Below are 13,522 nucleotides of genomic sequence, written 5' to 3'. Positions count from 1 at the left end.
TGGGCATTTGAAGCCCAGTTTCACCCAACACTTAAATATTATCACTTTGATGAGTCAAGCAAGGCTATCAACCCCTAACCAGCTGTAGTTCCAGTCTTTCCATTAAAAGATTGTGGGCTCTATTCTGCAACATGGACATTCTATTGCTCCACTGACTCCCCAACCCTGTCTGTCAGGACCACCTGGTGTGTTTCCTCCCTGGGACCCTGGCTCTAGGGGCCCACCACGGCCTGCCAGCCGACCACATGGAGCTGGCCAAGCAGCTGATGGAGACCTGCTACCAGATGTATGCCCAGATGGAGACTGGCTTGAGCCCTGAGATCGTCCACTTCAACATGCACGAGGGAAGCATCAGAGATGTAGACGTCAAGGTGGGTATACAGGGGTGTGCACTTCCCCTGCAGAGATATTATTAAACAATACACTACTGAAGTATAGTTGGGTTTCTGACCCTTTTATTTTACTGCTGTGAAGGTTTTCATGGATATGGTCAATTTCCTATGTGATTGTTTCTGGTTTGTGTCTATCTGTCCTCTTCTCAGCTTGCAGACAGACACAACCTCCTTCGCCCTGAGACGGTGGAGAGCTTGTTTTATCTGTACAGGTTCACTAAGGACAGGAAGTACAGAGACTGGGGCTGGGAGATCCTCCAGAACTTCAACAAGTACACCAAGGTGAGAGAACACAGTCACTACCCAGCCTAGACTACTGTTAGTAAATTAACCAGCCTGGTCTCAGATCTGTTTGACGTGACAAGGACCATAGGAGTTGGCAAGACGGCACAAACTGATCTGAAACCAGGCTACAGAGAAATGCAATGAGATATTCAGTATGTGGTTATTGAGTATTTCCCCAGAGATTACAGATCCTTCTCTTATAGCGTGTGTTATATTGGTCTGTCTCCCTTCAGGTTTCTACTGGTGGCTACACATCCATCAACAACGTCCGGGACCCAGAGTACCCCAGCCCCCGGGACAAGATGGAGAGTTTCTTCCTGGGGGAGACTCTCAAGTACTTCTACCTGCTGTTCTCAGATGACCCGGAGCTGGTCAGTCTGGACAAGTATGTGTTCAACACAGAGGCCCACCCCCTGCCCATCTGGCCTTCTGCTGAGTGAGCGATACACCAGCCAAGTCAACGGGATACATGCACTACCGTTCAGAAGTCTGGGGTTACTTAGAAATGTCCTTGTTTTAAGGAAAAGTTTTTTTTGTCCATTTAAATTAACATCAAATTGATCAGAAATCCAGTGTAGACATTGTTAATGTTGTAAATGACTATTGTAGCTGGAAACGGCCGATTTAATTTTTATGGAATATCTACATTTTTATTTCACCTTTATTTAACCAGGTAGGCTAGTTGAGAACAAGTTCTCATTTACAACTGCGACCTGGCCAAGATAAAGCATAGCAGTGTGAACAGACAACAACAGAGTTACACATGGAGTAAACAAACAAGTCAATAACAACAGTAGAAAAAAAGAAAAAAAAGAGTCTATATACATTTGTGTGCAAAAGGCATGAGGTAGGCGAATAATTACAATTTAGCAGATGGTGTGATAAATTATCAGATGGTCATGTGCAGGTAGAGATACTGGTGTGCAAAAGAGCAGAAAAGTAAATAAATAAAAACAGTATGGGGATGAGGTAAGTAAATTGGGTGGGCTATTTACCGATGGACTATGTACAGCTGCAAAGGTGTACAACAGTGAAGAGGCGACTCCGGGATGAAGGCCTTTATAGGTAGAGTTGCAAAGAAAAAGCCGTATCTCAGACTGGCCAATAAAAAGAAAAGATTAAGATGGGCAAAAGAACACACACTGGACAGAGGACCACCTCCTCCTAGTAGGCCAGCATCCCGGAGTTGCCTCTTCACTGTTGGCGTTGAGACTGGTGTTTTGCGGGTACTATTTAATGAAGCTGCCAGTTGAGGACTTGAGGCGTCTATTTCTCAAACTAGACACTCTAATGTACTTGTCCTCTTGCTCAGTTGTGCAACGGGGCCTCCCACTCCTCTTTCAATTCTGGTTAGGGCCAGTTTGCGCTCTTCTGTGAAGGTGGTAGTAGTACACAGCGTTGTGTTAGATCTTCAGTTTCTTGGCAGTTTCTCGCATGGAATAGCCTTCATTTCTCAGAACAATAATGGACTGATGAGTTTCAGAAAGTGTTTTGTTTCTGGCCATTTTGCGCCTGTAATCAAACCAGGAATGCTCAACTAGTCTAAAGAAGACCAGGTTTATTGCTTCTTTTAATAAGCACAACATTTTTATAGCTGTGCTAACATAATTGCATAAGAGTTTTTTTTAAACTTGGCACGTTGTGTTAGCTAATCCATTGGAACGCAGGAGTGATGGTTGCTGATAATGGGCCTCTGTACACTTATGTAGATATTTCATAAAGAATCAGCCATTTCCAGCTACAATAGTAATTTACAACATTAACAATGTCTAGACTGTACTTCTGATCAATTTGTTATTTTAATGGACAAAAAATGTGCTGTTATTTAAAAAAAAAACAAGGACATTTCTAAGTGACCCCAACCTTTTGAACGGTAGTGTAGATCCAGAAATACATCACAGCTCAGGGCTCGGCTAACACCAAGATATCTCATTGCTCATTTTGATATATCTGTGACTCAAGTTTGGGTTGGTTTACCCTCTCCCAACTCCAAAACTCTGGAAAAATGGCAAATTTAAAATAAAAAGGCCGTAATTCATTGTTCGTTAAATGATTGTAATAGCCATGGTGGAATGACAGCAGTGCTAGGGTGATTGAGGCACGGTAGCCTTGATATTTATTTAAAATGTTCTCTGTTCTCACCACATTGCTGGTGCGGAGTCTGTCTGTCCTCTGATAATGAGTTGTTTACTCTGAAGGAAGAGTGGAAAACATGAGCCAGCCAACCTGTGTAGTTGGCTCATTGTGGTTATTTTGTCCACCAACACTAGAGAATGGGATGAGTGTGACTGAACTCCAAGCTGTCTTAGGCAGAAGCCCAAGAGGAAGTGGAGGTGACACATTAATGGGCTTTACAGGAAATGACATAGCATTGGGATGAAACTTCCTGTGTCCCTGGATCATGTCACTCTCCAGTTTCTCAATCACATTCTTAAGAAATTATTTATATAAAAAAATATTTAATGTTAAAATCATGTCAGGCATAGAACAATCTAGTTTACTTGCATACTGTGCACCTTTTTGTGTATGGGGACAACAAGCACTTATTGTTGAATTTCCTTGAGTTTGACTGACTCCGCTGCTATTATCTTTAAAGAATGTCAGTTTTCCTATTTTTTTTCCTTATCATTTGTCATCATTCCTGTTGTGTGGCATCAAGTTAGGGCAAGCTAGTGTGAACACTTGGGTAGTTTAGTTATACAAATATATTTGTGAGATTAAGCTGAATTTAGTCCATATAATTTGAATTGATTTGTAGTGTGTTATACTATATCTGGATAGACTGAATTGTAAATGTGGATTATGCCACAGAAACTGGAGTAGCAGTAGAACTGGTCCTGGTTTCCTAAAAGCATGTTAAGTTCGTTAAAACCATAGGATCCTAACGATGAACTTAGCCTTAACATGCTTTTGGGAAACAGGGCCCTGGGCTGTAGATCCTATACTTCACCATCATTCCTGTAAATAGCTATATTGAATGTTATGATGTACACTTTCACTCAGATTCTATTGAGACCAAACTCAACATCTTAAGTGTGAAATGTAGTTTTCAATGTTCAGCTCTCCCCTCCTTTAGTGTTGTTTCACTTGTGCCTTCAACGTTGCTCTGGACAACATTATGAAACTCTTTGGACATATTCATGTTTTGTTATTGAAATGTACATAGTTGATGTGAATAGTTGTGCAAAGATGTGTATTTGTTACATAATCATGGTGTGATTTTGAATTAAGGAATGTCATTTTCCAACTGTCCAACCATTTGCTGGGTATACTTCCATAACTCTCACTGTATAGACTTACAGTATATATCATGAAACTAAGGGCTCTGCTTCCGATCCCTTTTTCACGTCTCTGATCAGTTAATATATACTGCTGCTCATTTCTGATTCCTTTTTTAAAAATCCTTCAGCTGGATCCTAAACTTTTCTACACCAAAGATATCCTAGTTATTAAAATAACTGGAATCTGGAATTATTCTACATTCATCATTCTGTTAAGAATGACAAAATAAGCCATTTCCCTATTTTATAACAATGTAAATGAAATGCTATTGGGAGATTTTGATACAGCATCTGAAGTCAGCTGCTGCCTGCTCTCTGCTAACCAAGGTCAGAGATATTGTCATGGTTAAGGGCTGGATTCAATCCGTATCGCGGAAGATCCGTCTTATAGCACGATAGAAATTTAAAGGCAATGTTACCGCATTCACGTAATCGCTGCATGTCGGCTCAATCACAAATGACCTTTACATTTTTAGCACGAATCTGCCACGATATGGATTAAATCCAGCTGCTGACTCACTCAGCCCACAAGCTGTGGAGAACTTTTATTTCAAACCACTAATACCATATGAAATAAGCCTACCCAACTGGAACCTCAAGGGAAAATAAGGCCTACATTCAATCAGATTGTGTTAACCGGCAATAGCTGATGTTTTGGCATGTCCGAGGTGTCAAATTGGTGAGCAGCTGTCTTGATCATTCACAAAGCCACACCCGTCCTACTCTTGTTAGAATTTCAGACCGAGAAAGTGTAGGCTATAAAGAAACACTCCAATTGAAAATCATTCAACAAAATTAGGATTTTTAGCAGCCTAATGGAGGTGTAGATTACATCTCACATGCCCGTGTTTCAACTTGTAAACAAAGCTGTATGGGCTTTCACTTAATGCAACATCCGATTTAGGCAATGCCAGGAGGCACTTGTGGATTGTGCAGTTCCACCTGACAGCACCAAAACAACACCTATGCTGATGTCGGCCAAAGCGGATCTGATTTAATCATTTTTATTGCAATATTGTAGACATTTGCAATCAATATCAAATTGGTGAGAATCTGCATTTCAATGAAACAATGCGCCTGTGTCATTTGCAATACTGTGTATTTTGGGACACCTTGTGTGTTATGACCCTGCAACATCAGTGACTCAGCTGGAAAGTAGTACACCCATGTCGACTGAACTGTTTCAACTTGGGAATGAACATGCTAAACCAAGAGCTGGGGGCTAATGGGACCAGTGTTTGGTTCTGGGTCTACAAAACTGTCTAAATCATCAAATTACAAAATGTGCCACAATGTCACTTGGTTTACAATAAAACTATGGACCTGCTTTAAATTTGTATAAATGTCAAGATTAAAATACTTTATTGAACCTTTTACAACTGTCAATCATTAAAATCCACGTTGAAGGCATTTCCTCTCCATTTTCACCCACTGAGCGATGGTGTCGGACTCCATCTTACGGGCCTTTATAACGGATGCCGGATCAGCATCATTGGCCTCTCTGGGAAATAACATTAGCATTGAAATGCAGCCATTCCCATGTGGTGATACTATATAAGAGACTAATATTATAGCACAAATAATTGTATACTGTGTGAATTTACAGTAGTTAAGTGGAAGAAAGTCAAGTGAAATTTCTAATCATAAGTTCTCTCACCTCAGGTCCAAATGGTGAGCCCCCTCTGAGATGTTGATTGCAATCAGTGATGAGCTCAAGGACTTTCTCACCTACAGAACATTAATCTTACAAGTTAGACAGACTGAATGTATCACTGGCTATGTTTAGACAGGCAGCCAATTATGACAATTGTTTCCACTTATTGGTCTTTTGACCAATCAGATAATAAAAAGATCTGATGTGATTGGTCAAAAGACCAACTAGTGGCAAAAATATCAGAATTAGACTGATATTGTGTAAACACAGCCACTGATGAATAGCATTTAAAATGTGAGGTTTTAGAAAAGTAGTACTCAAATACTTCAGATTAGAGGTCGACCGATTATGATTTTTCAATGCCGATACCGATTATTGGAGGACCAAAAAGGTTGATACCGATTTTTATTTATAATAATGACAATTACAACAATACTGAATTGACACTTAACATAATACATCAAAATCAATTTAGCCTCAAATAAATAATGCAAAAACAAAGTGTTGGAGAAGAAAGTAATATGTGCCATGTAAAAAAAGCTAATGTTTAAGTTCCTTGCTCAGAACATGAGAATGTTGGTGGCTCCTTTTAACATGAGACTTCAATATTCCAAGGTAAGAGGTTTTAGGTTGAAGTTAATATAGTATTCATAGGACTATTTCTCTCTATACCATTTGTATTTCATATACCTTTGACTATTGGATGTTCTTATATGTTCACTAGGCTACCCTAGTGGTTAGAGCGTTGGACTAGTAACCGGAAGGTTGCAAGTTCAAACCCCCGAGCTGACAAGGTACAAATCTGTCGTTCTGCCCCTGAACAGGCAGTTAACCCACTGTTCCTAGGCAGTCATTGAAAATAAGAATATGTTCTTAACTGACTTGCCTGGTTAAATAAAGGTAAAAATATTATTGCCAGTAACAGTATAGCTTCCGTCCCCCTGGGCTCGAACCAGGAACACATCGACAACAGCCACACTCGAAGCATCGTTACCCATCGCTCCACAAAAGCCGCGGCCCTTGCAGCGCAAGGGGAATAACTACTCCAAATCTAAAAGCGAGTGACGTTTGAAACGGTATTAGCGCACACCCAGCTAACTAGGCTGATCGGCTTGAAGTCATAAACAGCGCTGTTTTTGCGAAGAGCTGCTGGCAAAACGCACGAAAGTGCTGTTTGAATGAATGATTACGGGCCTGCTGCTGCTCAGTCAGACTGCTCTATCAAATCAGACTTAATTATAACATAATAACACACAGATATACAAGCCTTTGGTCATTCATATGGTCGAATCCGGAAACTATCATTTCGAAAACAAAACGTTTATTATTTCAGTGAAATAACCATTCGGTATTTTATCTAACGGGTGGCATCCCTAAGTCTAAATATTCTTGTTACATTGCACAACCTTCAATGTTATGTCATAATTACATAAAATTCTTTCAAATTAGTTCGCAGGCAGCCCAAACTGTTGCATATACCCTGACTTTGCGTGCAATGAACGCAAGAGAAATGACACAATTTCACCTGGTTAATATTGCCTTCTAAACTGGATTAGTAGTTATAACTAGTGATTATGATTGTTTTTTATAAGATAAGTTTAATGCTAGCTAGCAATTTACCTTGGCGTCTACTGCATTCGTGTAACAGGCAGGCTACTCGTGGAGTGCAGTGGTTAGAGCGTTGGACTAGTTAACTGTACGTACGGTTGCAAGATTGAATCCCCTGAGCTGACAAGGTGAAAATCTGTCGTTCTGCCCCTGAACAAGGCAGTTAACCCACCGTTCCTAGACCGTCATTGAAAATAAGAATATGTTCTTAACTGACTTTCCTAGTTAAATAATGGTATAATTATTTTTTTTAAATTGGAAATCGGCCCTAATTAAATCGGCCATTCCGATTAATCGGTCGACCTCTAATTCAGATCTTACCCCTCCATTTGCCCATGGGTCCAGATCTCCATTGGAGAAAATGATGTTGCTGGCCGTGGAGAGGGCTGATCGAGACAACCAGAAACATAAATAACAAAACATCACTGAGGAAACTATGGAAATATCAAGCAGACAAGGGTGGCCCTAGAGAGAAGTGGCCCTGTATAGCTACATTGATAGAGCTTGTAATGCCAGGATTGTATGGTTTGATTCCCACTGGGGCCACTCATACAAGAAATGTATGCATGCATAATTAAGTCACTTTGGATAAAAGCATCTGCTAAATGGTAATAAGGGTTCAAGAAACAAGCCCTGTGTACTGTATGGGAATTTCAGATGAGCAGAGCAGCACACTAACAAAGTCAATTATTTAAGGTGTACATACAGTGGGGCAAAAAAGTATTTAGTCAGCCACCAACTGTGCATGTTCTCCCACTTAAAAAGATGAGAGAGGCCTGTAATTTTCATCATAGGTACACTTCAACTATGACAGACAAAATGAGAAAAAGAATACAGAAAATCACATTGTAGGATTTTTTATGAATTTCTTTGCAAATTATGGTGGAAAATAAGTATTTGGTCACCTACAAACAAGCAAGATTTCTGGCTCTCACAGACCTGTAACTTCTTCTTTAAGAGGCTCCTCTGTCCTCCACTCGTTACCTGTATTAATGGCACCTGTTTGAACTTGTTATCAGTATAAAAGACACCTGTCCACAACCTCACAGTCACACTCCAAACTCTACTATGGCCAAGACCAAAGAGCTGTCAAAGGACACCAGAAACAAAATTGTAGACCTGCACCAGGCTGGGAAGACAATCTGCAATAGGTAAGCAGCTTGGTTTGAAGAAATCAACTCTGGGAGCAATTATTAGGAAATGGAGACATACAAGACCACTGATAATCTCCCTCGATCTGGGGCTCCACGCAAGATCTCACCCCGTGGGGTCAAAATGATCACAAGAAAGGTGAGCAAAAATCCCAGAACCACACGGGGGGACCTAGTGAATGACCTGCAGAGAGCTGGGACCAAAGTAACAAAGCCTACCATCAGTAACACACTACGCCGCCAGGGACTCAAATCCTGCAGTGCCAGACGTGTCCCCCTGCTTAAGCCAGTACATGTCCAGGCCCGTCTGAAGTTTGCTAGAGAGCATTTGGATGATCCAGAAGAAGATTGGGAGAATGTCATATGGTCAGATGAAACCAATATTTGGTAAAAACTCAACTCAACTCATCGTGTTTGGAGGACATGGCTGGGTCTTTCAGCATGACAATGATCCCAAACACACCGCCCAGGCAACGAAGGAGTGGCTTCGTAAGAAACATTTCAAGGTCCTGGAGTGGCCTAGCCAGTCTCCAGATCTCAACCCCATATAAAATCTTTGGAGGGAGTTGAAAGTCCGTGTTTCCCAGCAACAGCCCTAAAACATCACTGCTCTAGAGGAGATCTGCATGGAGGAATGGGCCAAAATACCAGCAACAGTGTGTGAAAACCTTGTGAATACTTACAGAAAACGTTTGACCTCTGTCATTGCCAACAAAGGGTATATAACAAAGTATTGAGATAAACTTTTGTTATTGACCAAATACTTATTTTCCACCATAATTTGCAAATTAATTAATTAAAATCCTACAATGTGATTTCCTTCAAATACAAATTACAGGCCTCTCATCTTTTTAAGTGGGAGAACATGCACAATTGGTGGCTGACTAAATACTTTTTTGTCCCACTGTAGTTAGCATCTGTAGCTGTGGTGATTAGGGGGGCAGCTCTTACCATCACCCCAAAATTGGGTTTTGAGCCAGCCAGGTCGGGGGATCACCCCCCAGCGCTTGGAGCAGTATTGTTCCCGCTGTTTCTCAGTGAAGGGCATAAGAGGGAACATGTCACTCACATTGTTGCTCTCATAGCACATCTCAATCTCTGTGCAGGCCTGAAAGAGAAGACATCAGTCTTTGTGAAAACATTTCCATAATTATTCAATTTTCAGTAGCTCTGCTTAGTTTTCCAACTTGATGAGCAAAGAACAAAATGGCAATAGCTTGGTGATGTATACTGTACCTGGTAGTCCCAGGCCAGGCTATTGAAGCCCAGTCCACAGCCAGTTGGGTCAGCACATTCCACATACAGGGTGTAGAGGTCAAAGCAGGTCAGATCTCCTGTAGAGTTGTACACTATTCCTGTAGATTTGGCATTACATCAACTACATATTACAACATGCCAGTTGCTGGTAGACCTAACATTGCATCTTCATATGGAATTGTGAGCACCTGCGATACAGAGCATCAATAATAAAGGGATTTCTGGGTTGATTGGGTATATGGCTTATAATGATTCTGCCTGAGGAGCAGCTGGGGGATGTGTAGGAGGAGCACCCTCTAGTGGAAACTGATATGAAATGCCTCAATGATACAAAAGTCAACTGGCAGAACCCCAGGACTCATGGAGAACTCACTGGGCAGCGCTCTTACTACTTACCTGCAGTGTCTTTTAGGGCATGCAGCAAATCAGCTCCACCCAACATGGTGTCACAGGCCACCTACAAGCACAGAGTTCTCTTCTTAGTTCCTCACAAACATAGTATGGGTTGAACAACATAGAAGAGGTGAAATCCCAAAGAGTTGTTATCTGTGAGTAACAGTACCTTGACTGGGTTGGCAGGCATGCTACCCATGAAGTGGGTGCTGTAGGGGTAGTCCAGCATGGCCATGAGTGTGAAGGCATTACGTAAGAGCCCATTCAGCTGGTGGATGTCCTTATACGAGGATGGAGTCTTGCACAGGGAGAACGCTGACTGGATACGGCCATAGTCTGATGTCGGACAAACATGCAAAGGAGACAACGAGCATTACTGTAAAGATGGAAAATCAGTGCTTTTACAGTGACATACAACCTTATACGTATCAGTGATGACAGTAATACTTTGTAAAGGCACATTCAAATGATGAACCCATTTCTACGGAGGCTTATCAAATTCTATTTGTTACATGTGCCAAATACAACAGGTGTAGTAGTCCTTACAGTGAAATGCTCACTTACAAGCGCTTAACCAACAATGCAGTAAAGAAAAATATGTGAAGTAAAACATAAGAAATAAAAATAAAAAGTAACAAATAATTTCAAGAACAACAGTAAAATAACAATAGCAAGTCTATATACACTGGTTAGCTGAGGTAATATGTACATTTAGGTAGAGTTAAAGTGACTATGCATAGATAAACAGAATAGCAGCATGTAAACAAACATGGGGGTGGGGATACAAATAGTCTGGGTAGACATTTGATTAGCTGTTCAGGACTCTTATGGCTTGGGGGTAGAATCTGTTGAGAAGCCTTTTGGACCTAGACTCGGCGCTCCGGTGCATGTGTAAAGGATGCCACGCTGCTTTCTTAGCTAATATCGCTTCCTCCTGATTCGGCACATACCAAGGCTCGAACCGAGGACCTCTGCCTCGCAAACACACGTGACCGCCCATCTAAAGCATATTAAGTTGTGCCACAGGAAAGCTAGCTATTCAGCAGCGCAAGTAGAGACACTTCAGGTTGAGGAGTGAGTTTCACAGATCCCTATTTGCTACACATGCAGACTTCACCTTCTATTTGAGCCAAGTCTTGCAGCCTCTGGAACGCCCCTCTTACAGCATCCCTACACTCTGGGGCATAGTTCTCAAAATCCTACACACACACACAAAAAAAACATTTGGTAATGTTAACAGAGAAATGTAAAAATCAAGAATGTATAAAATCTAGAACGTTGGTCACTACAATCAAGGGACAAAATAGACCAGCTATTGTGAGACTATCTACTGTAAATCTGAACTTACAGATGTGACATCCTGGAAAAACTGTTTTGATTCCCCCATCCCTGCAGTAGACAGGATGGGAGCGCTGGCAGCCAGAGCCCCTGCTACAATGTTTGGGTACCTCAGTCTCATGTAGACTGACAACATTCCTCCATAACTGAAGGCGAGAGAGAGAAGACAACCTTTGTATGAGAGACTGGCCTCTTATCTCTACTGAAGTTGATGATGTCATTGTCTCATTGAGATTCTGTCTGATACTTTGGAAGAACAGAATTGGGAATTAATTGGATATGTAAAGAAAATATTATGCCTTCATTGTGGGAAAAGACATTTGGAACTGCAATAATTGTTTATCTAAAAGCATAGAGTTTGCTTTGTAACATTTTTCATGAAACAAATTGGAACTTGCATTTAGCTACAAATAATACAAATGACAGATTTCAGAACACTGAAACCAATACTGAAATCATTCAATAGACATTTGGTTTCCAATTGCCTGTAATAAAGCTCTTACCTTCCACCAAAGACAATGACTGGACATGCGGAGGCTCCCAGCTGCTGTTTCAGTTCTGTGATCATGATAGCATAGTCTGCTAGGGCCTGTTCTACTGTCAGTAACCCAACCTCTGGGATGTTGAACGAGTCCTGGCCAAATGGGAGTGATTTGCCATAGTATCTCTGTGGAGAGAAAAGTGGAACATGAATCAAACATTCAAGGTAACTGTATGCATCATGTTATAGCTAACAGCTCTACTTGAGTGTTTGACTGCTCTGTTCAAGGACATTCTGTAGTCTGGTATGAAAACAACCATAACAGAGAACTGATCTGAGCCTAGTGTCTGTATCCATAAAGCGTCTCAAAGTAGGAGTGCTGATCTAGGATCTGTCCATACAATATTATCCTAGATCAGCAATCCTACTCTGAGACGCTTTGTGGATACGAGGCCAGCCTATCTCTGTGATACGGTTGAGTAACTTCCCCAGTTCTGTCACGATCACAAGCTTCAACATGAACATGTGACACATTATGGCCTCTTCTTACATGCTCAGCAAATATGACCAGAGCTCTTTGCTGTGCTGCCAGCTCTGTGATGAATCCAGAGTTCAGGGCAAACTCCCAGATGTCTCCCTCATTTCCTGTGTAGAAGAAGATTGGTCCAGAACCTCTCTTCCAGTACTCATCTAAAAGGACACAGAGTATGGCAACAGTCAAAAGTGAGCATGCAAGTTGGACTGAATAAGAGAGACCAGCACAAAGTGTGCAAAATAGCAATAGCAATGGATGTTCACCTGTGATTAGGTACCGCTGCTCATAGGTTCCATTGCCCATACTGTTGAAGTTGAAGTGGTCCATTATTTGGGGAAAGTATTTCTCTTTAAACTGGGGTTTTGGGTCAGTGCTGTACCCATGATTCTTGACCTAAAAATAATGTAAAAGCATGAAATGTTCAGAGAAACAAACCTGATAAGCCTATAATGTAACATCGGAGATCATAAACATGCTAGAGTGAATGAAATATCAGCAGTCTCTCTAGTCTTAGCCATTATGAACAGTCTTAGCCATAACTATAAACACGTGTACTACGAATATAATTTGGTAACTATGAACATCGTTTAAGAAATGCAATGGTTGCTCTTGCATAAAATAACTATAGTTAGCTAGACATACTACCAACCATGAAACAGACATGAGTAAACCCCAGTAACAGTGAACACTTGAACGTCTGGGTAAAAAGGTTACCTGAAAACGGCTGTGTGTAAGCCCCTGCGTCTCAGAGTAGCGGGAGAGCAAGACAACAACGCAAATAAAACCCCAATTTGTCATATTCAAAAGGCTGTTGGTGAAAGCCTCTGTAAATAACTGTTTCGAAATGTTAATTGTATAAATCACATGACATAGCTTCCTAACAGCTGATTTTGTTTATTGACCTCTGAACCCAGGCAACGTTTTGGCCATGTGCATAGTGGAAGTTGTAGTTCTTTCAATCGACTCAACTGTGAAGTCCTAAAAGACACTAGAGGGAAAAAACTACTAAATATTGTTGGTAAAAGTATCGCATTATGCATGGGGAATAAAATACAATATAACTGTTGACTAATTTGTCCAGATAGATAGATAGATAAATTAGATGTTAATGTTGGTGGTAAAAAGTCTAATCTTTAAGACAGTGTAA

The 13,522-nt window shown here is 41.0% G+C and overlaps 2 protein-coding genes across 3 annotated transcripts in view; one reads left to right on the top strand and one right to left on the bottom strand.

Moving 5' to 3' along the window:
- LOC115111439 (endoplasmic reticulum mannosyl-oligosaccharide 1,2-alpha-mannosidase-like) overlaps positions 1-5,327 on the top strand; it is a 61,721-nt gene extending 56,394 nt beyond the window's left edge. For both annotated transcript variants that reach the window (XM_029637480.2, XM_029637479.2), the window contains exons 12-14: positions 177-371; positions 543-674; positions 911-5,327. In XM_029637480.2, coding sequence (XP_029493340.1) covers positions 177-371; positions 543-674; positions 911-1,117 — 534 coding nt within the window. In that variant the 3' untranslated portion in view covers positions 1,118-5,327. The remainder of the gene's footprint in view (positions 1-176; positions 372-542; positions 675-910) is intronic.
- On the bottom strand, positions 5,286-13,283 carry dpp7 (dipeptidyl-peptidase 7). The gene is made up of 13 exons (XM_029637478.2): positions 13,090-13,283; positions 12,639-12,768; positions 12,391-12,530; positions 11,863-12,026; positions 11,370-11,505; positions 11,139-11,220; positions 10,191-10,357; positions 10,025-10,085; positions 9,608-9,726; positions 9,323-9,479; positions 7,542-7,606; positions 5,616-5,686; positions 5,286-5,459 (listed from the first exon to the last, which is right to left on the bottom strand). The coding sequence occupies exons 1-13, from the start codon at positions 13,171-13,173 to the stop codon at positions 5,348-5,350; spliced, it is 1,488 nt and encodes a 495-aa protein (XP_029493338.1). The 5' UTR covers positions 13,174-13,283; the 3' UTR covers positions 5,286-5,347.
- Positions 13,284-13,522: the final 239 nt, after the last annotated feature.

Source organism: Oncorhynchus nerka, linkage group LG27 (genome assembly GCF_034236695.1).
Source record: "Oncorhynchus nerka isolate Pitt River linkage group LG27, Oner_Uvic_2.0, whole genome shotgun sequence".
NCBI lineage: Eukaryota > Metazoa > Chordata > Actinopteri > Salmoniformes > Salmonidae > Oncorhynchus > Oncorhynchus nerka.
This window is presented reverse-complemented; position numbering and strand designations above follow the sequence as displayed.